Source organism: Ochotona curzoniae, unplaced genomic scaffold, assembly GCF_017591425.1.
Source record: "Ochotona curzoniae isolate NIBS_2020 unplaced genomic scaffold, NIBS_Ocur_1.0 contig_4064, whole genome shotgun sequence".
Classification (NCBI taxonomy): Eukaryota; Metazoa; Chordata; class Mammalia; order Lagomorpha; family Ochotonidae; genus Ochotona; species Ochotona curzoniae.
In genome coordinates this window covers 8,754,970-8,778,740 of record NW_024466107.1, presented here as the reverse complement: position 1 = coordinate 8,778,740, position 23,771 = coordinate 8,754,970, and the positions used below count along the sequence as shown (strand labels likewise).

Genomic DNA, 23,771 nt, shown 5'->3' with positions numbered 1-23,771 from the left:
ACCCAATCACCTCCCCAGAGGCCCACCTGCCCAACACCACTGCGCTGGGGATTCCGTTGCCAACACGTGGATTTTGGAGACAAAAACGTCTTCGTAAGAGCAGTGCCACCTGCTCCATCCCCTCTCCCAAGGAATCCTATTTTTGCCTACTTCCTCAACTGCATCCATACGTACTGATGAACACCTAGTCTGTTTTACTATTCTCTCAAAATACTCCTCTTCCACATGGAAGAAATTCCTTGCAAGGGCCACTGGATATTTCAGATCCGCACCAGAGGACACTACGGGGCCCTGCAGTAGGATCTTTTAAGCATAACTTGGAAGGAGAATGGCAGCTAAGCATCAGAGAGCAGGGACAAAACCCACCAGGGGCCCAGAATTAAAATCCTATCTGATCTGCTCTTCAGACAAAACAAAAAAAAACCCCATCAGAATGGTGGATATAGGCAACTTCTGTTTTTCTATTCTGATAAAAACAGAGACTCCAAATGGGGCCCACACAGTTGGCTTGCTGAAGGCAGTTTCTGGGGAGAATGACTCGGATCTAACACTGGATGTCCTTTGGTCGTTCCTGGCACTAAAGCACTGATTGCCGTTTTCTTGGTTCTACGAGAAATGAGGTAATGTGTGGATCATTCATAAAAAGAGTCATAGCCATCATAATCAAAGAGACACAAACAACTTTTGCTTTCATTTTAATTTATTCTGTGCATTTTCAAGTTAAAACATTATAAATCACAAAAGCTCTAGCTAGGGTACTGACCAGTCATCATGTTACACGTGGGTACTAGTAACACATTAATAACACACAGTTCTAAATCCTCACAAATCTACTTGTCCAGCAGCAGCAGCGTGCCAATGCCTCAGAGCACAGGACTCTTCCTTTAAGAAACCACAGCCGCAGTATCTGGTGACCAGTTATGCATAGAACCGACTTGGAGGGCAATGGTACACATCGCTCATCCAACAGTAGTATGTGTGCACCAACACACGGTACAGGGAACTTATATTAATCTAAGATAAAATATTACTTTCCATGCTTTAAGTTAAGAACTCTAGGACGCTTAGGGGACAGACACTGGGTGCTTGAATGCTATCCTCCGCGGCAGAGCACCAGCTCCAGCGTCTGTAACCATGGTAGACCGCTCCGTAGCTTTTAAAGCCAACTTCAACTGGGAAAGCACCACAAACTCATCAGTCCATTCCTAAAGTTACACTGCAGGCTACACTTTACATTGAAACACACCTTTTGAAAACAAAACAAAACAAAACTGGCTTTTAAAAAGATGATATCTTTACTTTCAAAAGTTGTTACTTCACAAGTAAAAATAAACTTTTCAATACTGCAAGATGTCATAGTTTGTGAATCTATCAACCCTACGTTTTCCAAACTTTCAAATATTTGAAAACTGTTTTTAAACCTAGTAACATCAAAGAAATGGGTCAGTGTGCCTTTAAACGGCTGTCTGGTGTCCAACTTGTGTTTGCACTATGAAAATGTCATTACAAAACTGAGTTCTACATCTATATGAGCATTAAAAACTTCATTCAACAGTGCTATACAATATTTTAGTGGCTTTGGCATTTAAATTTGATCAATGTCACTATACAGGTAATTTCTACAAAGAAAGTTTAGCCTAGAGGAGGACTGGGCAGCGGGCAGCCGGGATGGAAATGAAACCATCTCCCGAAGCCCGCGAGGCAGCCTACTCCATGACCACCACGTTCTGTGAGCACTGTAACAAGACTTGATGCTTGCATGCGTTTTAACTGCTGGTAACCTTTGAAACCTCCAAGCCAACCACAGACGAGGCTAGTCTACCTTCTACTGAGAGACTGAAATGCAGTTGCGCTGTAGGCCTGGTAAATCCACTTACCTCCCCCACAAAACTTAAAAACAGCAAAAAGAACAAATACACAATACCACACAAATAATTCTGCATCGTCTGTCTTTCCTTAGTGGCTGTAGAAATATCCATCACGACTAAGTGTGCAATAGAATGCACAAAACAAAGATTAGTTTGTAGGCTCCTTATACTGGCATTAATTTCTCCTTACTCTCCCTAAGGGCTTGTTAAAACAAGGCAAGTATGAGTTATTAATATACAATTAGGTCTATTTCAAGTAACTTACACAGGAAATTTCTTAAAATTCTATAAAATGAGGCATGCTTTGAGGCATAAATGTTAACAGGTAATGCTAACCTCAAATGGGTTCACTGACGTCAACGTAGGCTTGAGCCCTGCGACTTCCACCAGCCATCTCTCTCTAACACTGACATGACCGAAGCTGGCCAGCTGCTTATAGTTTTTCAGCAACCATAAAGCAGAATCCACAGTTTCAAACAAAACTTTAAATAACTTCCTAGGACCTAGATATCTAGGGGGCATCTCTCCCTTAAGTGACAGTCACTTCGATGTGACTCTAGGAACCGTCATAACGAAAATACAACACTGCTTCCAACAAGGAAATGAAGGGCACTGAACTCCCAGTTGCTGGAGTTCTCCCTGCACAAACACACAAACACTAAAGTTCTGTTCTGTGAATTCCCTTTCTATAGCGCCAAAGAGCTATACTGTGACCAAGGAGGTGTCTGTCAGGAATACAACTTAGGGCAGGGCCAGCACACTGTTCAACCACCCGAGCAAACCATCGGCGTGAAGTATGAGGTATCAGGCACAATCACACACTGTCGTAAAAGAGGTATGATGGGTTGTCGAGACAAAGGCTGAAAACATTAAAAACTTGGGTTGACTACATGAATTGGCTTGGCATCTCATTTCTGCACACAGCAAGTGTAACACTCCACAGGCAGACTCCTTCACCCCAATTCCTCTCCCCTTGTAAACACTCCTTCCGAAGTTCACTTCAGACAAACACAGAAACCCTGGCAAGTCATTTCCGAGTTCAGAGGGTGTTTTTACCCATTGTTTGTCCCTCAGTATGCTGCATACCTCTGAGGCCTTGTCACTGAATTGCTGTTGTCACCTCCGGCAACACGCATGGGGCGTAGTTCTCCCATGCAAAGGGAGGAGCCACTCCTACTCTTCTTAAAGAAGACAGTTCTTACGCTTCTAAGCTTCTGCTCTTAGTCGTGGAATACGTTCAGCCAAAAACATATTTCACAGGCGAGAACTATTCTCCAATAAAAACTGGCTATCTTGGGAGGGCAGGAAAATTACCACTACTCTTTTATTAACCGAGGATTCCAGCAATAGTTAGATGCACCAGACGGGATCATTAGGAAAAAAATCATTGCCCGTTCAAGTGCGACACAAAGCTTTCCCATCACAGAAAATGTTTATTTCACACGTCTTGAAATCGCTTTGAGGAGTTACAGATTTTTATCACATCGCCCTGTGAATATGTAATGAAATGTGTGGAATAATTTGGTTCATATTCTGAGTCCGGTTCTTTGGAATCACTTTTCATATTGCAGTCGACACAGGCATCTTCCCACGCCCAGCCCAGAGGCTCAGCAGGAGCGACAGGGCCGCAGCGCTTCCTGGCACCAAGCTCCCCCACTGCACTCCGCCTCACGGCAGCGGGAAGTCTGGACAAGGCCATGCTTGCTGCCTTAGACAGTTCCACTCCAGCACGAATCAGTCACTGCGGCCTCTTGCTGCTCTGAACTTGGCTTCATGGATGTCAGGGGTTTTGGCAATTTCTCCTGCCTTTAGTTACACCACTTGGCGTGTGACACATGATCCTTTGGTACGTGCCTCATTCACAAAAATGCAGTAAAGCTTCATCTACTTTGGGCTATCTTCATTTCTTAGGCCCTGTAGAGCATTCTGTTGTTGTCGTGCAAGAAAATACGGGATTCGCTCATTCCTCCAGCAGCAAATATTTGCTTCACTAACATCAGATATTCGCCCAACTGCTCTGTTTCCATGCTTTCCTGCACACACAATAACCTTTCTCTTCAACACTAAATCATCGTATAATCTTTTTGGAGACATCTTTAAATGCCAATTAAACCTGACACATTTGCTACCAATGACACACACGTTGCTTAGGGTGATGACATCATGACAGCCGATTCACACATGCACCAGCCTGCGTGACAGTAATCAGATGCGTTCCAATGTCAGGCATGTTAAAAATGCAAAAAGCGTACATTTTAGGACTCAGAAAACACAGGTTTTCAAGCCTGTCACACCAAAGCAAAGAATAAATAAGCCCAGGAGCCAAAAAATGAATAAGTAAAAAGCTAGTGAAGCAAAAGGTTATCTAGAAGATGAAACTTGCAAGGGTCCAACTGGGTTTAATTCCCTTTATTTTCATATGGCTTACATAGACATCTTCTCATGGATAAAATCCAAGTACATGTGTTCTTCAGCCATTCAGTATATTCCCAAGCCAAGTCACCAAGCAGAGGCTTGCAACTGCCCTTCTTCGGGTGCTATTCCAGGGCGGCGTGGGGGTGGTGGCCTTCGTCGGCGGGTGCCCTGCGCTGGCGAGCAGATCGGATCCTGTGTGGAGATGCAGAGGCGTCCTCTTCCACTTCCGACCCTGGTGGCTCGTGATCTCCCTCCTGGGACCCCGTGTCTCCCACCAGCTCTCGCAGAAACTTGAATTTGGACAGAAACAAGTGCCATACAAAATACCAACCTAAAGAAAGATGGAAACATTAAGAAACGTGATTATAATGTAATCAAATCAAAACATTATGGTTAGTTCATGGGGAGAGGGTTAAATCACAAAACAGTATACGTTAATAACGTAATAGCTACTATATATTTTTAACACTAAAGCAACTTAAGCATTCCCAATGTACAATGCACAAGCCATTATGAATAACGAATGAACTGCCTTGCACTGAGTAGTAAGCAATTTGTAAAATGTTCAACTGACGAAAGCTACTGTTAATTCTTTGCCAATGGGATCTGAGGTGACTTCCATTGTGTTTAATTTGTCATATATATATGTAATTGACATATCACAAATCCAGTATTTTCAGTATTGTCAGAAGGCTATGCAACATCACCAGTAAGTATGGAACATTTTTATCAAGCCCCGAAGAAAACCATAGTCACTTTATTTCACACAGGAGAATTTGCCACCAGGCAGTTATAATCCTGTTCAAAGATGCTGGTTTTGATCTAACACCCAGGAGTCCACCTGTCGCTACAAGGTGTACAATGGTCATAAGGAAGAGGGAGGGTGGCTAGTGCCACGGCTCAGCATCCTAACCCTCTGCTGGCAAGTGCTGGCATCCCATATGGGTGCCAGTTCGCATCCTGGCTGCTCCACTACCCATTCATCTCCCTGCCTGTAGTCTGGGAAAGCAGTAGAAGAAAGGCCCAAAGCCTTGGCAGCCTGCACCTGCATGGGAGACCTGGAAGAAGCTCCTGATTCTGGCCATTGTGGCCACGCAGGGGGTGAACCAGTGGATGGAAGATCTTTCTGTCTCTTTCTCTCTCTATAAATCTGACTTCCAAATATAAATAAATAAATCTGAAGAAGAGAAGGAAGAGCAGGAGGGGGAGGAGGAGGGAGAAGAGTGAGGGAGGGTGACAGTGTATGAGCCAAAGAGACCACGGTGAGCTCATCCAGCACTGGGGCAGTTACCATGAAACACTCCCCTCTCTCTGGACCGGTACACAGTCTCCCAGAAGAGAAATCTACAATAGGCAAACAAGGATAGCTATGGCTGCCAAAGCCTTGAGATGCCAGAGCAATTCTATTAGACTCTCTCTTTCCCAATTTTAATAAACTAAGACCTTTCCTTCTTCTTCTTTTTTTTTAAATCACTGCTAGTAATCAAACAATGTTTAAGAGCCTCAGTACCAAGTCAACAATCAGAACCTGAGGTTCGACGTTGTGGGATAATCTGTCAAGACCTCACGTGTAATGGCTGCACCCTGCACCACCAGAGTGCCAGGGCCTGAGTCGGATCTGCCTCGCGTGCAGCTTCCGGCTATGCACCTGCGGGCAGCCCGGGAGCTCCCAAGCACTCACGTCTCTGCCACCTGGCTCCTGACTTCAGCAATGTTTGACCCCAAATGTTGTGGGCATTTGGGTCATGAAAAGCAAATGGGAGATCTCTCTCCCTGTGTTTATCTCTCAAATAAAAATCAATGAACATTTTTAAAACAAAATAGAAAATCTTCAAGTCAAAAACGTCAGCATGTGGTGCCAAGAAGAGAACTCCAGAGTCGCAGCGGCAGAGCTCTAGTTCCTTTGTCTACCTGCTCCAGGTAAACCGAGACTCCGCAACTCCAACTGTGCTTCCAAGATTTAGTTCTTTTCACATCAAAGTCAGATATACAGAGAGGAGGAGAGACAGAGAAAAGGATCTTCCACCCACTGATTCATCCCCCAAGTGACCACTGGAGCTGAGCTGAGCCGAAGCCAGGAGCCTCTTCCAGGTCTCCCACACGGGTGCAGGGTCCCAAGGCTTTAGGCCGTCCTTGACTGCTTTCCCAGGACACAGGCAGGGAGCTGGATGGGAAGCAGGGCTGCCGGAATCAGATCTGACAGGCAAATAGGATCCCAGCAAGTTCAAGGCAAGGACTTTAGCTGCTAGAGTTGGGCCCCACCACTGACTTTTATCTCCAGATCTGAAGATATGCAAACTTGAAAAGTGGGTCTAGTTCTCCCTACTCTAGCTGGGCTTAGTCTGTGTGAGGGTTAGGAGGAAGCAAGAGATAAAGATAACCACACCCCACAAAAGCCTGTGAAGTTGAGAATTCCATTCATGGAAAAGGAACAGACGTGGACCACACTGTTTACAGTGACTCTGTAACAACACGGTGGATGTGCAAGAAAAAGAGAGAAAACTGCAGTGGTAGGAGGAACGGTGGAGGAACTCACTAAACTGAGGGAAGCTCAACAAAGTGGCCTCTAAGTAAAACGACTGACTCCTTACACAGTGCAGAGCTGAGGCAGAGGCGGCAGGCAAGCCTCCAAACCACAGTACACAGGATGGGCAAGATCTGAGGCCGCTAGGGACGCAGACAGAGCAAAAACTGCACCAGCCAGAACCAAGGCTGAGACTATCAATGCCAGGTGGTTTCTTGCAAAAACTATACACATTTACTTCGGAAAAAGGAACTATGATTAATACATCAGGAAAACTTATGCCTTAGAAAATGAGAAACTAAAAGGCACTACCATGTCAGATAAGCAGGTAATATTGAATGGTCATGGTAATTAGATCCGAGCATAACTGCTTGGCTGAGCATGGTGGCACAGCCACACCCACAGCCCTGTCAGCGTGCCAGCTGAATCCTGGCTGCCCTACTCCTGATTCAGCTCCCTGGAAGAGCAGGTGATGGTTCCAGCACACAGTGGGAAACCGGATGTTCTTGGCTCCTGGCTCCAGCCTGGTCTAGCCCCAGCTCTGTAATCATTTGGTGCTGTGACTCAGTAGACAGAAGATCTTTCTCTGTCACTCTGCCATTCTCATAAATAAAACCTTTAAAAAAGAGAGAAAATGCTTTGCATACATCTAATAGCCAATGTATTCTATTAACTGCACTGCCACATCATATATTTCTAGTATGTCACATTCCTTTTAGCTGATTAGTAGAACTCTGGTACATCAGTGGTAATTAAACTTCTTAACCTGAGTCGTTCCGTTGGATAATAAATTCTATTGAACTTAACCTTATGTTTAAAGGCATACTTTTCCCCTAAAAGGAAATGACTCCTAACCTCATCTGACCCCAGCTAGCCCCACTCCACTCTGTTCTGTGCTCCAGAGGTCAAGGACCTATCAGAGTGGACAGCGATCAGGTTGTGTTACCTCTTAAAGCAAGCAAGGCAGATCCCAGGAAGATGGAGAGTTTGGCCAAGAACTGTGTGGCTGCTGCAGTGGGGACCACCCATATCCCTTAATAATGGTCAAGGAGACAAGTGCACTAGGGGTTTTTGTCCAGGCTGACAACCATGCCTGCTCAAACTCTGAAAGCACCATGCAGGAGTGGGCCCTGCAGCCAGCTCAGAGTGCCTCCTCCCAGCCCCAAGCAACGAATGCATACTGGTCCTAGGGCCCACACTGACTTAATCTGAGACAGAATCTAGACTGGGGTTGAGGATAGGGGCAGAACGATCTTAGAAAGCTGGGGAAGGAGCCACAGTGTGCAGACATGTAGGAGGGGAAAGCAGGGAAGAAAAGGAGACAGAGGATGGCCTCTGCTTGACAGCCTTCTCTTCTTCAGTGCCTGGGAAGCCTGCTGTCCCGGCCGCTCCGCTTCCCATCCAGCTCTCTCCTGTCCCAGCCGCTCCACTTCCCACCCAACTCTCTGCTGTCCCGGCCGCTCCACTTCCCATCCAGCTCTCTGCTATCCCAGCTGCTCCACTTCCCACCCAGCTCTCTGCTGTCCCGGCCGCTCCACTTCCCACCCAACTCTCTGCTGTCCCGGCCGCTCCACTTCCCACCCAGCTCTCTGCTGTCCCGGCCGCTCCACTTCCCACCCAGCTCTCTCTGCTGTCCTGGCCGCTCTACTTCCCATCCAGCTCTCTGCTTGTGGCCTGGAAAAGCAGCAGAGGATGACCCAAAACGTTATATCTCTTGGAGACACCAAAGAAGCTCCTGGCTCCTGACTTCTGATCAACTTAGCTCCGGCTGCTCTGGTCAGTGAGGAATGGACCAGCAGATGGAGGGTCTTTCTATCCTTCTCTCTATAACCTTCTCTGCCCCAGGAGCACACATGCCACAGCAGGTCCTGAGATGCAGGAAATGAGAAACGGGGGTGGGGGGGCATGGAGGACAGAGATATGACACGCAAGGGACCGTCCACAAGGACACAGACCCATCAGCAGACACGGACTGTTAAACCAAGTATTGACTGCGGTTTGTTGAAAAGCCACGTCCACGCCTTGCTGCAGTCTTACACCACGCGAGCGTGTGTGCTCAGATAAACCAGCACCACTAACGTGTGCACCAGTCACGAAGCACTAGGCCAACGCTGAATTCCATGGACCACAAGTACGCTGCTTCTCTGCGCAAGCCCAGCGTGCGGGCAGAAGGCAGGGGATGGCAGATGAACACCGCCCTCAAGCACACCGCAAACTCAGGAGTCCAGTGTGACATCTCCTTCAGCGACACAGTTCTCAGATCAAAAGCACTATGACATTCAACCTTTCACTTAACGCTCACAATCCCTCAGAATGAATGAGACTGGCCACCATTATGCTCATTCTCAAGATAAGAAAAGACAAGCTCAAAATGACACACAGCTACAAAAGAGCCAGAGCAATAGATTTTAACAGTGTATTAAGTGTCTTGGCTATTCAAGTTGAGACCACGGCCAGCTGTTAGGACTATCATATTTGCATTCCCTCCAATTGACAGACCACTCTCTTCAGTCACAGGAGCTAAGATCTCTCTCTCACCTCTCCCACCCTGCTACACTACCTTCCAAATCAATAAGGACAAACTTTATTTTTTAAAAGGTCAATAGTTTGATATTTGCAGTTCTTTCATAACTTGTTTTCCGTGAACTTTTTGATAATCTCTTGTATGCACAGATTTCAAAATCTTTTGCAGCAAAATAAGCCTCGCTTTAATTCCACTTTCCCATGAACTTTTTGAAAGATCCCCAGAGATAAGCAAAACGTAACTAATCTTCAACATTTTCAGCTGCTCTGCTTCCCACCCAGATCCCTGTCTGTAGCCTGGGAAAGCAGTACAGGATGGCTGACCGCCCTGGGACCCTGCACCGCATGGGAGATCCAGAGGTGGCTCCTGGCTTCAGATCAGCTCAGCTCTGGCTGTTTTGGTCATTTGGGGAGTAAACCCGTGGATGGGAGATTTTTCTCTGTCTCTCCTTCTCTCTGTAAATCCACTTTTTCAATCAAACCTAAATGAATCTTAGAATGCTGAGCTACCCACTGGTGAGCTCTTACAGCCCAGTCTCCAGTCCCCCGCCTCCCTGGAATAAACTTGAATGCGGTTGCGTCCTAATAAAAGCCTCTCCTTTCACTCAAGCTAGTCCAAGATACGGGGTTTTGTGCCAGAAACCAGGGACAAACGCCAATGACATCCACTCTTTACTGCATCACCACAGACACGCACTCATGGCTGGGTGCTCCAGGAGGCCGGAGCTAAAGAGAAGGCTTGCCTCAGAAAGGAGGTGGCACTTGCAGGCCTCTCAGCGGACAGAGCTCTGCAGCTCCTGCAGCTGGCTGCTCAGGATCAGCTAAGCTGGAGTCCTCCTTTAGAGCTGGACAGAGCCAGATTTTTCTTTCTCAGGCCAGGCTTGCAAGAGACGCCCAAATATTCATGGTGACTGGGTATGTGACATGAGACCCAGTGAACGGGAATGGATGAGAAATGTAAAATAATCCTGAAGGGTTTGTACATCAAGAAGAAATGAGATGAGACGAGCGAGTTTTAGGGGAAGACTGTGAGACAAGAGAGAAGGAGGGTTTACCAGATGGCTTGTACCGTGGGCGTGTGCTCTGAGTAGCCAGGCCTCAAGGACAGACACAGGGCTGTATTCCACTTGGGACACCTGAGACCACTACCTACAGCAACTCGCCAGAGCTCAGCAAGAACACTTTACCAGAACATTATTGTCAGGGTTATCCATTTTGAAACAACCCTGGTTTGGACCATACTTTACACTGTGATAAGAACTTAATAATTAACACTGAACTCTCTCTTCAATTTATACTTGCAACTCATGAGGGTCTACCAGGTGCCAGGCCCTTGATCCCAGGGTCTAGGGAGTGAGCAGCGAGCAGCTCAGATGGTGTCCCAGAATTCCTGGTGCTTACGTTCTTACCGGAGGTGCTGACGAAAGCTACGAGATCCCACACAGAACAGCTTCACTCACACCAAAGTTCTAGGTCACCTAGCTGTTTAGCTGACCTTCTAAAAACTCAGCATGAGAGAACAGTCAGATACCCCAAACACACTGGTTTCAATTGGCAGGATCCACCTCAATCCTAATAAAAGGGAAACGCAGGGTAGCCTGATGTCAGCTACTCAGTTATTCTTCTACTGTCCTGACCCCCCTGTACCTGCCTTCAAGGAAAGCCACTTGGAAACGACCAGATCCCAAGGGACGGAGGTCCATGATCAGTTCTTTGGCGTCCGCTTCCTTCAGCCTTTCTCCGGCTATCAAAACAGCCCCTTTTAGGATAGTCAGCACAGTTATTCAGTTTCAGGGAATGAGGCACTGCCCAATTCTAGAACTGAAAATAACGCCAGGGAAGGCCCTTGCATTGTTCTGATTTTGTCCTTTCCCGGGGTGGGGGGGGGGGGGGGACAAACGGTCCAATTCAAACACTGCTAAGTGCCCTGAAAACTCAACTTTAAAGGTAAGCGAGATAAGGTCGAGTAAGTAGGTGTCCAGGGAGATGACAGCCCGCAGGAAGCTGAATGCGGAGGAAGAGCCACAGGAGGGGCTGCAGGGGACCGAGCCCTAGAAGGTTGGTGCTGGGGCCACAGAGGTGATGTCACAGAGGGGGCCTACATCACTGAGCTCAGTCAGTCAGAAGTCCAAGGTGCACAATAAGAGAAATGTGGGGCTTTGAAAGAAAGCTGGAGATGTGTCCCTACAGATGACTCTGGTGGCTGGTCTAGCAAAGCAAATGAAAAAAGATGCAGCACGTGAATTGGAGCCAGTTCAGCATCCAGGGCAAGACAGCAGAGGAAGCAGAAAAGACTGGTTGAGAAATCTACTGCAAAGGCAACCGAATTACAATAGCCAAGGAGAAAACAGAAGTGCTGTAAACAAATGATACTAAAAACCGGGAATGCCTGGGGAGAAAGACAGCACGCTGGACTCGGCATGGAGTGGGGAGCCCAGACCTGACCCAGCAGACTTATCATCTATTACCACATCCATCATTACACCATAGATCACATCTATCACTACTGAAACAAACAGAACAGATGACTAGACGTTCATGAGAAGCATCCAATCAGGGGCCACTATGACACTTGTATCCTATAGATGCTGGTTGGTGCCCCCATTGCGCCACTTCCAATCCAGCTCCCTGACAATGCAGCTCGGAAAGCAGCTGAAGACGGTTCCAGTCCTTGGGCCTTTGCCACCAGGTGGAAGACCTGGCTGGAGTTCCGGGCTCCTGGCTTCAGCCTGGCCCAGCCCTGACTGTTACAGCCACTTGAGGAACGAGCTAGCAGCCAGATCGCTCTCCCCGTGTCTAACTCTGCCTTTCAAACAAATAAAATTTTCTTTAAATATTCAATCCAGAGACGACCAAAGCAAATAGGCACTTCGAAATAAACACCTTTATTAAAGTGGAAGACAGACCCCCTCCCCTCCCTTCTCCTGCCTCTCTCCTGTCCGCCATCCTGCCCCTTCCCCTGCCCTGGCAAAAGCAGCAATAAAAAACAAACAAAATAAAGTAGAAGACAGAAAAGTAGTCCCTCCAACTCGTCCAGCGTCAAACTTGAGGACTTTCAGAAAATTGAGGGGGAAAATTATCAAAAATCCAGCAGAAAAATTTCCCAGAAATGAAGAGGGAAAAAAGTTCACACACAGAGCCTAGAAAAATGAAAGAGGAAGCGACAGAGATATACATGGAATATCAAAATATTCCAGAATACCAAGAAAAAAGGCTACCCATAAGCCATCAAGGAAGCAAATCCAAGTCACGCACAAGAACAAGAAAACAGAGGTGTTACATTTCTGGAAATCAGATATGGAAGCTAGAAATCAACAGAGAAAACTTTTCAGGCGTACACAAAACACGCCTGCCTCCCCAGATCCAATCAAGTAAGCAAATGTTTAGGCAGAAACAGACATTTTCAGATGTAAGCCTAAAACCACCCTCTAGAAAATGCTACAAAATGTGCTCCAATAGGACAAGAATGAACACTGACAAAGGCGACGGCGTGAGACCCAGAGAACGGGCTGCAGAAGAGGGCAGCGGAGAAGGCACAGCTCTCTCCTGGGGCAGAAGAGCCGTGTCCTCGAGGAGGGAGGACTCTAAGCCTGGGAGGGGAAGACCGGGAGGAGGCTTTGCTTTGAAAACACGGAAAACAGCACGCACGGCTGTGTGGAAGAGGTACTGGAGCAACTGGGAGGAATAAACAGGTACGTATCCGAAAAAGTAATAGTAGGTAGATATAAAAACCAACAGTGAACTTCCAGAACGTGGAAAACCACGAAGGAAAGATGTCAGCAAATTCTATATTCACAAAGTCCAAATACTATTAAGAGAGCCAAAAGCTGCTTTATTAATGGCAAGAAATACTCTATCATACTAAATGTTTAAAGTTGTAACATCAAAAAGTGATTTGTGTATTATTTAGAAACATGAAAATAAATAGAGTTGAAGAAAACCACCTTCTGTAAGTGCCAGTCATTTGGAAGCACATTTTTTGTTTATTTTAGATTTTTAATAAAATATTTGCTTAGGGCCCCAGCAATGTTTCAGTGGCTAAATCCTCACCTTGCAAGCACCGGGATCCCATACAGGCACCAGTTCAGGTCCCAGCTGCCCACTTCCCATCCAGCTCCCTGCCTGTGGCCTGGGAAAGCAGTCAAGGATGGCCCAAAGTCTTGGGACCCTGCACCCACATGGAAAACCCAGAGGAGGCTTCTGGCTCCTGGCTTCAGATTGGCTCAGCTCTGGCCACTGTGGCCACTTAAGGAGTGAACCAGCAGATGGAAAATCTGTCTCTTGTTCTCTCTGTGAATCTGCCTTTCCAATAAAAACAAATCTTTAAAAATAAGCAATAGAAAGCTAAGGAAAATAAAAATTCTTGGGGACTGGGTTTCCTGGTCCAGGTCAGTTGGCCTTCCTGCACAGTGGGAGTTGGGCCCGTGAGATCCAGGGGGCAGGGGCTCCGGCGGGGACCAGGTGATCTGGCCTGAGTCCTTTGACCCATGTGCAAGGAGGGAGCCAGGCGGGTTTGCTCTGGAGAGCCCCCCAGCCAACACTGGCCCAGGTCTCCTAGCCTGGGGTGCCAATGTTGCTGGGTGAAGGTCACAGGCCACCCTGTGGCATGCTTATGGTGGCTTGGGGCTGTGGGCTTGCCAGGGGTCTGAAGGACAGCACGGGTGCGAGGCGTGAAGGGACATGAGGGTGGGGGGGCTCAAGTCCAGGGTTGGTGGACTGACGAAGTGTATGTGTCAGAACTGTGCCTTTACAGTGGAAAAGATGGAGAAGTGGATGCAGGCTCAGGTGCACATGAAGGATATGGTGGTCCACTGAGACTTACAGAGGACATTTGGTACCAAAGCAGAGGAAGGAGAGCAGAACAAATTGGACAACTACACCAGCCAAATGATGACAGCAAATCTCTGGGCAAATGGAGACCGTAAGGTGGACTGTGTCAGCCAATGGCCCTTGGAAGGATTTCCTCATCCTTGGATTAGCGAGATTAATAGCATTCCAGAACTATCGAAACCACTTAAGCAGAACCCTCAGAGCATGCTCCACATGGCGAACCCTGGGTACTGGGGCAGTTGGGAGCTGGGTATGGCTTCTCCCCTTATTTCTTCCCTTCCCCCAGATACAGGAGGAAGAAAAGAAAATTTGGAAACAATGGTCTCATTCACTTTCCCCCTTTCCCCTAACCCTTGATCCGTCCCACTCCAATCAATTATGTTTATGCAAAAAAACCAAAAAAAAAGTAAAAAATATTTTTTCCCTTAACTTTAGTCTGGTTACCACGTGAAATGTGAATACAGGGTTGTCACAGTAGTGCTGCATGGTAAGCTGCCACCTGTGACATGGACATCCACAATGAAGTGGACAGAATGCTGCTCCCAGTCCTGGCTGCTCTGCTCTGAAACCTCTGCTTCCTGCTGATGCCGCTGTGAAGACAACAGAAGATGCCCCAAGTCCTTGGGGCTCCAGTCATCCTCACGGGTGATCTGGACACAAATCCCGGTTCTGGGGATGTCGTGATGGCTCCATGGGCTAACCCTCCACCGGCAAGCTTGGGCATCTCATGTGGGCACTGCTCAACTTCCCATTCAGCTCCCTCCTTGTGGCCTGAAAATCAGCAGAAGATGGCCAAAATCTTTGGGACCCTTCACCCACGTGAGAGAGCCAGAGGAGGCTCCTGGCTCCTAGTTTCGGATCAGCTCAGTCCAGCTGTTGAAGCCATTTGGGGAGTGAACCGGTGGATGGAAGATCTTTCCTTCTCTCTACAAATCTGCCTCTCAAATATATAAAGACATAGATAGACAGACAAGTATAAAGGATTAAAAAATAAAACTGGAGTCAGTACCGAGGCAAGTGGGTTGTCATCTCGTGTGATACTGGCATCCCATGAGCACCTGTTGAGCCTCTGCTGCTCCACTTGTAATCCAGCTCCCTGATAACAGGCCTAGGAAAGCAGCTGTGCTTGGTCCCCTGCCAAGGTGGGAGACCCAGATGGAGTTCCAGTCTCCCGGCTGGTGAGGCCAGCAGGTAGGTGGCCTCTTCTCTCTTTCATCTGCTTTCCATAAAGGCAAATACAGTAAAGCAAAGATTAGAGTGGTGCTGTTCATGGAGGACAAATCATTTTTAAAAATTTTAAAGAGTTAACTTGCAAATATTTGCACAGGGAGTTGCTGTGCCGAGAAGGACAGGGGGAAGGCAAGAAGGCCCCAAATCACAGATGTCCAAGTCCTTGGCTTGAATCTCTGAGTGGAAGCAGGTAACACTCCAGACGGGACACAATGGAGGAAGAGTCCTGCTTCTCATGCATTCAGTTTCAGATGTTTGTTCTATCTCCATTGGGGGGATGACAATGAGGAACTTGGATGCAGGACGCTGGGACTCAGAAACGGACAGTTGGAGACATAAATCTTACGAGAGCCAGTACCTATAGTATTGAAATCTCCGTAACCAGCTGCCATGAGGAAAGAATGGGCAGAAGAAAGTAAAAGCAGAAATACAGCTGTATTCTAGAAAAACACGTAAGCATTACAGTTCGCAAACACACAAAGTGACACACGTGATTCCTGTACTTACGGAGCCACTGGGAATAATCTCTCTACTCAGTTGTGGTTGAAAAACAGTTCTGGGAGATGCACAACCAAGACTGTAGTCCTTACAATAAAAGAACACGGTGGAAGCACAGTGTACCACAGGCAAAGGAAACACTTGGACAGAAAAGACTCAACTTCCAAAACGAGTATGACAGGTTAAGGTCGCTGAGTACGGACAAGCAACCACCAGCTAGGTACTACCGAAGCCATCAATGACTGCCTTGTTCAGCGCCAGAGTTGAGAAAGCATTTTCGAATGACTGAAGAGTGAGGAGGCAGGTGTAATAAGATCCTGAAATGTGACAAGCGGGATTCACTAAGTGAAGGAGTCTGGCAGAGTACAAGGAAGCTATTAGTTAATCCCTTGAGGCACATCCCAGCCGGCGCCCAGCAGGCAGCACTGAATGAAGGCAGTGAAGGGCACAGGCTCTCCGACAAGCGCGCTGCCCTGCAGGCTGAAGGAAGCGGAGTCTATGAGACCTCTGAAATAAGGCTGGGGGAGGAGTGTAGAAGTGCTGTGCCATCTTTTAAAAACAGGGCTCCGACCCTCCAAAAGGCCTGGGACCCTGAGGAAGAGAACAGCAGTCCTTTGAAGGACCCCAGCTGAGGACTGAACCGTGCAGCCCCCACTCCCTCCCAAGCCTACTATGCTTCCCCACCCCCATCTCCAGGGAATGGGATTCTGAGATGAGACTTCCAAAGACAGAATTAAGTTCAATGAGGTCATCAAAGGGAGGGTCTAAGCCAATGACAGGTGGAGGGAGATTAGGACAGAAGAAAAACCACGGGAAGAACACAGGCTCCCTCTGGCACCTTAACATCAGCCTTGAACCCCCAGGAATGGTGGGGAAAGTACTGCTTAAGCACCTAGTCTAGAGTGCCCAGCACGGCAGCCCTAGCAAAGCCTGGTACCAATCTTACATCCCTCTCCCCTGCTCCATCCCCAGTCTAACCAAAACCCAAGGCTGCCGCACAAGCTCTCAGTTCCCAGCCAATCTCAACCACAACACAACCCCTTCCTCCACATATCCCACCTTTTATCCCACAATGAAGGGATGGCATTTTAAGAAAAACGTGTTAAAACAGCTATAGAGAGGTGAGGGGAACCAGGCATCCTGACACCCCTAGGTTAAGTTTGGCAAACATTTTATCCAACATACAGCGTGGTCTGTCCGGCTCACTCCCACGCCCAGGTCATTCAGGCCGCTCCGGGTTCGAATCAGAAAGGATAACACATGTCTTCCTCCTTCCCCACACCCACGCAAGTCAGCAAGTCACCAAGAATCCGGTTCTTGTTACTTAATGCTAGACACAGACAATTACCCTAAGACGCTGACATCACAAGCAGGAAACGGAGATTATTCGATAATTGCTTTATGTCATCAGAAAAAACTATGAGAAGCTTTACCCGTGGTGTCACGCAGTAAGCCAAAAAAAAAAAAAAAAGTCAAACAAATTTACAAGTATATAAATACCTATACAAGTCCATGCACAGGCTGTGTGCGAATCAGCACACGAATTGTGTAACAGCAAGCTCTTCACCGTTTATGAATTCAACCCACACTTCCGTGTTGTCCATCCAAATAAACCCCCTGACGTTTTTCAGATTTTCACGACTGTTCGGCCTCTTTGTCGGGAGGTCAGGTCAGACATATATATATATATACATATACATATTTCCCAACAATGCCCACACACGGCCTTCAGAAGGAAGTTTTAACACCTTTTCATTCCAAGAAAGGAAATACCCGTAAGACACAGAACACAGGTGGGTTACCTGACCCTGCCAGTTTAATATAGCTGGTGTTTCTGAACCTTCTGCCTGGCCTCAACATCTCTGCTTGGCATTCCGTTTCCCCCTGAGCTCGAAGTAAACAAACAACTTCATGTGTACTGCCAGGAAAAAAATTTTTTAAAACGACTCTGCTCCGATCCCTGATCCAGTGAAGGGAACTAAAACCTTACCGTTTAAGGTCCAAAAAGAAAAAAGAAAAAATAGGAGGAAGCAATCGCTTCACCTTCTCATACAGGCCAAGGTTAAAATCTCGGCAGCCAGTGGTGGTGAAGAGGGCGGCCGCGGAGGCGCTCGCTGTCCGGGCATGACCCACCGGCGGTCGGGATGCCCAGCGGGGGACCCAGTCCTTCCCTCTCCGCCAGGCCCACGGGCCGGGGGTTCGGGGCCACCCTCTCCTCCCGGCCCACCCCCGACAGGTCCGGGCACTGCAGGTGGCCCTCGGGGGTGGCCGTGCCTCCATGCCCCGTGCGCCCGGCTCGTCCGGAGCCAGAGCGGAGCGGAGCCAGGGCTCGGGGCTGGGGGAGACGGGGCGAGGCACCCCACTCACCGCACACCATCAGCAGCAGCACGATGAGCAGCGTGGCCACGAACACCAGCAGCGTCAGCCCCACGTTGTGCCACATCTCGGCGGGGAGGACGGCGGCGGAGTCAGGACGGAGGGGCGCGCGGGAGGACGGGCGGCCGCGCTGTTAGCAGCGCTTTTAGCGGCATGGGGGGCGGGCGCCCCCAGGGACGGGGCGGCGGGGAGGCGAGGCCCGACCCTCCGACCCTCCGGAGCGGCAGCCCCCCGGGGCGATCTGGGCGTGGGACGGAGGTGGGCCGCGGGAGGCGTCCCCTCCTTTATCCCATCACCGCTCCGGGGAGCCGGGGCCGCGGCGCCTGGAGACGCCGACTGTGGCCGGATGCGCTTCCATGGAGGACGCTGCGCGCCCGCAGAGAGGACGGCCGCTGAGCACCAGGGCACTCGGAGGCCGCAGGGCCTTCCTCGCCAGCCGCCCGAGGGTCTCCCGGTCACCCCACACCGGGGCACCGAGGTCAGCGTCTCTCGGCGGCCGCCACAGCTGCCCCTCGGCCCCAGTGCCCTCCCCCTGCGGCAGCTCATCAGCGAGCGCCGCCTCCATTCGCCGGCTCTGCGGCGCGGGGATGCCTGGGAAATGGAGTGCGGCGCCAAGCGGAGATGGCAGGGCGCCGTGGGTCGCAGGACTACAACTCCCAGAAGGCACCGCCCGCTCGAGGGCAGTGCTGTGCCCACCCGCTTGTGTCTGTCTCAACCCTCGCTTGTGGGCTGGTGTTCTGGGAACCCGCGCCGCGGATTTAGTTCTGGGGCCCTGAGCCAGGCGCCCAGCGGGGTTTCAACCAGGTGTTTCTCCACACACGAAGTCGTTTGTTTGAAGCCGAGGTCCACAGCCTCCCTGGGCTGGAAAGGGGGATCCCATGCCTGAAAACTGGTTGCACGTGGACCCAGCCGACTTGCGGGCGGCGGCGTAGGTTAAGTGCTGGGGGCTTGGGAAGGAGTACTGGAGCGCCTGCCCGCGTTTCCGGCTGGGCTGCTTCATCTCATTTTTCCTATAACGAATGCTGTGTGCTGCGTTTTCGTAGGTAACGCATCCCAGAAATGGCCCAGGGTGAATTCCCTGCTAAGCCCTCGTTCTCCCTCCTGAGTTATAAGTTTGCAGCAGCCGGTTCCTGGACACCAGGCAGCACGTGGTTGCGCTGGCTCAGACGTTTCTCTGAAACAGCAGTGCGCCTCAGGATGAAATGGAAACTCCCCAACTTCCCCCCGATGGCATTCATTCCTTAAAGAGGCGCCCTGGAAGACAACGGTATAAATCAGTCCCTTCTTTTCGTGAGGAATCAGCCTTTCCGTTTTCCTGTGACTCCTTGAAATTCTTTTTTACTCCCCTACAAATTCTTGTTCACTGTTCACTTCAGTCTGCAAAAACAAAACTTAAGCGGGTGTGCCTTTTGCCCGATGAACCTTGAAGACCCCCAGCTGCCCTGACTGTATGGTCTACGTTTCCAGAGAAAAGCCTTTATGAACAAATACGGTGTTGAAAACCCATGAAGAGATAATTACTGACATTGCAGATTATTATTTTTTTAACATTTGTTTATTATTTTTATTGGAAAGATATATAGAGAGGAAGATCTTCAGTCCACTGATTCACTCCCCAAGTGACCGCAATGGCAGAAGATGAACCAATCCAAAGCAGAGAGCCTGGAGTTTCTTCGTGTCTCCCATGCAAGTGCAGGGTCCCAAGGCTTTGGGCCGTCCTCAACAGCTTCCCCAAGCCACAAGCAAGGAGCTGGATGGGAAGCGGACCTCTGGGATTAGAACCAGAGCCCATGTGGGATACCAGGGCATGCAAGGCGAGGACTTTAGCCATTAGCCACTACGCCAGGTCCCGTTGCAGACAATTTAATATAGAGTTCCTGGGAAGAGTGAAGAAAGCTGGTACAACCAGCAGATGGTTACCAAAAAACAAACTATTTATGCTTTTTTTCATGGACAGATCAATTCTATTTCCAAAATCAGATGTACTTTATTGAAATCTAGTTGAGAAGAACAGAAAGCTTTCTTTTAAAAATGTTTTACTGACTTATTTTCAAAATCAGAGCGACACAGCCCTTCCATTTGCTGGCTCATGTTCCAGATTGGCAGCAATGGGACAGGCCAAAGCCAAGAGCAAAGAAGAGCTGCATCCCAGTTACCCACATGGGTAGCAGGGGCCCAAACACTTGGGCCTTCTTTATTTAAAAAAAATCATGATATGATATATTTACCTGAAAGTATTTAGAGAAAGATCTTCCATTCGCTGTAAACCACAATGGCCAGATCTGAGCCGGTCAGAAGCTGGGAGCCAGGAGCTTCTTCTGGATCTCCCATGTGGGTGCTAGGTCCCAAGAACTTGAGCCATCATCTACTGCTCTCTGGCACATTAGCATGAAGCTTAGTTGGAAGTGGGAGCAGCCAGGACTTGAGCTGGCAGCGGTATACTTGATACTGGCATAGCAGACATGGTTTCATTCTCTTTGCCACAATATCATCCTGAAAGCATCTTTTTTAGAACCTTTTTAGAACTTCACTCATGAAAAAAAAAAAAAATTGAATACCCATAAGTACCAGGTGCGCAGTTCCAGGACTCTAGCACTGAAGAAGATGAATAAGTGCTTACAGGTGGAGATGGAAACAATAAGCATCAACAGGAAAACAGATTAGCAGAGAGGAGAGGCCAAGAGAGAGCTCTTCCATCCTCTGTCCACTTCCCGAATGCCCGCAACAGCCGGAGATAAGCCCGTCTAAAGACAGAAGCTTCTTCCATGGGTGGCGGGGCCCACAGACTTTAGCCGTTCTTCTCTGCTTTCCCAGGCCACAAGCAAAGAGCTGGATTGGAAGTGGAACAGCTGGGGCTGTCTTTTAGTTGAAAGACAGAAACAGAGAGAGGTAAGAACTTGTAGATTCTTAAATCCTGCTGGTGAGATCAAAATGGGGGTGTTGGTTCAGGGTGAGGAGATCAGGGAAGACCTATCTGAGGGCATGACAGTTTAGCCTGAAGGACAAGAAAGATAAAGGGAAGATCTCATGGGCGCGCATATCACTGTACCTGGAGCAGTGAGTGGAGACGTTGTGGGAAGTCATTCCTCTGAAGTGTGGGCAGTGCTCTCAGCCCTGAGGGCACAGTGAAAATCACCAAGGGCAAACGTAACACTGCAAAAGGCAAGACCCTACCCCCACACCGGGTGATCCTGAAACTGCAGGTGGGGCCCAAGCCAAGATTTAAAAGCTAGATGGTAGTTCTGACGTGCATTCAGATGCATTCCACAACGGTGGTGCACAAAGATAGGTCACAGGACCAACACCATCAGCACCACTTGGAGGCTTATTAAGAATGTGAATTCCCATGGCCAACACCATGGAGTAGTAGATTAAACTTCCCTCTGTGGTGCCAACATCCCATGTGGATGCTGGTTCGAATCCCAGGCTGCACTCCGAACCAGCTCCAAGCTTATGGCCTAGGAAAACAGCATAATATGGCTCAGGTCCTTGGACCCTTGGATCTACATGGGATTCCAGAAGAAGCTGTTGGCTGCAGACCAACCCAGCTCTGGCCATTGCAGACATTTGGGGAGTAAACCAACAGATGGAAGATACAGGAAAAAGAGAAAAGACGGAAGGGAGGAACATGGACTCCTAGATCCTATGCAACCTCTGTGGTTCTAAATGAAAGTGGTTCTTTGGATGGTGATACTGATCATGGACCTGGTGAAATGAAAAGTGGACAGCTAACAGGATACATTGTGGAAGGCGGAATCTTTTGGGTTAGCTGATGGGTGAGATGTGTGAGGGCCCGTGAGGAAGAAAGAAGATGTGGAGAAAAAGGCACATTTATGTATTATTGTGAGAATGTAAACTAGTAGAGCATCTATGGAAATAATTAGGGGATTCCCTAAAATATTAACAACTTGGGTATACGCATGCGTGTGTTAGAGATGTGACATACACTCAAAGAAAGTGAAAATGCAACCTTTAAGAAAAGTTTAAGAACGAATGAAATCCAGTCATTTGGAACAAGATATATAAACCCAGGGGCATCATGTAATGTGAAACAAGCCAGGCTGGAAAGACAAAGACTGCGTGACCTCATTCCTACATGGAACTGAAATCTGGAAATAGTGTCATGGTGGTTATCATGGACTGGGGAGCGCAGGGTGGGAAAGTGATCCATGGATGGTGAGAGGCTAGTCCAAGGATACGTGGATACAGTCAGGAGTAAGTTCAGAGACCTTATGCTATATGGTGTGGCTACTGTACAGCTAATGATAGCATCTCGCATCCCTGAAAGCACAAGTAAAATGGGTGCTAAGTGTTCTTGCCATAAAAACGCAGAATGGGCGCTGTTGAGTCGGACTGCTGCTTGGAATGCCAGTATCCCATATTGGAATACAATTAAAGTCTTGGCCACTCCACTTTTAAAATTTATTATAGAAATTTGTAAATTTTTATTGAAAAGGTAGATCAACAGAGAAGGATAAAAAGATTTTCCATCCGTGGCTTCACTCCCCCCCCCCCCCAAATGACTACAACAGCCAGAACTATGCTAATCAAGCGTCGGGAGCTTCTTCCAAGCCTCCCAAGCAGGTGCAAGGACCCAAGGCTTTGAGCCATCTTCCACTGCTTTCCCCAGGCCACAAGCAGAGAGCGTGAAGTAGAGCAGCCAGGATTCGAACCAGTGCCTATGTGGGATCCTGGCGGTTGCCAGGCAAGGATTTAGCTGCTAGGCTATCGTGCCTGGCCCTAAATGTTTCTATTTTTTCTTCTGTGTCTTTGTAGGAGGAAGGAGAGGGGACCACTCCTTGCTTTCAAACCACATCTTTCACCTGTGTGTTGCTGGACAGTTACTTGATGACACCTTAGAGACCCAAATGTGGGGAAGAGTGTTCCAAGGATGTTACTTAAGTAGTTTTAGTGGTTCTGAGACATCAATGGCTTTGTTGCAGAGTTGAGAAAAATATCTCAAAGTCTGTTGACTAACCAAGTCCACCTTAGTGCATCCACAGGCCCAGGAACATGTTGCAATATTTGGCCAGGAGACTGGTGTAACCTGTTCTACTTTTCATCCTGTGACAAGGCAGTCAATGTCCCTTGCTGGCCTAGATGAGCTGGCTGTCATATCACCTGTGTACATCTGGGCATGCTGTCTACTGCACAGGCACCAGCAACTGAGGAGGCCCAATCCTGACGCATGTTCTCTAAAGTTAGACCACAGTACATACTGATTTTTCCTGTGGCTGGGTTTTGAGTCCAGCCATCTAGTTGGGGAGTGAGTCCCCCAAGAAACCTTGCCTGGGGTGACTTCAGACTTGTGTGTGTGTCAACCAGTGCAGGGTCAGGTGTGGCCCACTCCCAGTCTTAGCTCTTGCCAGCTGGTAAAGCACCCTAGCCCAGTCTGTTCCACCTCCAGCACTCAATGTGAACTGGCAGGTATTGTGAGCCAATCTGGCCTGGCCTGAACCCCATCCTGGTTCTCGCTCATGCCGGTGTGTGCTGTGGACTGGCCTAGT

At 48.5% G+C, this 23,771-nt stretch overlaps 1 protein-coding gene across 1 annotated transcript; it reads right to left on the bottom strand.

Annotated features, from left to right (window-relative positions):
• Positions 1–682: 682 nt before the first annotated feature.
• Positions 683–18,771, bottom strand: SMIM13 (small integral membrane protein 13). Its single transcript, XM_040984140.1, has 2 exons — positions 18,256–18,771; positions 683–4,614 (listed from the first exon to the last, which is right to left on the bottom strand). The coding sequence occupies exons 1-2, from the start codon at positions 18,329–18,331 to the stop codon at positions 4,406–4,408; spliced, it is 285 nt and encodes a 94-aa protein (XP_040840074.1). The 5' UTR covers positions 18,332–18,771; the 3' UTR covers positions 683–4,405.
• Positions 18,772–23,771: the final 5,000 nt, after the last annotated feature.

Coding starts and splice junctions, on each gene's coding strand:
- SMIM13 (XM_040984140.1), bottom strand. CDS start 18,331: ATGTGGCACAACGTGGGGCTGACGCTGCTGGTGTTCGTGGCCACGCTG. Junction 4,615..18,255: donor GCTGCTGCTGATGGTGTGCG/GTGAGTGGGGTG, acceptor ATCTTTCTTTAG/GTTGGTATTTTGTATGGCAC.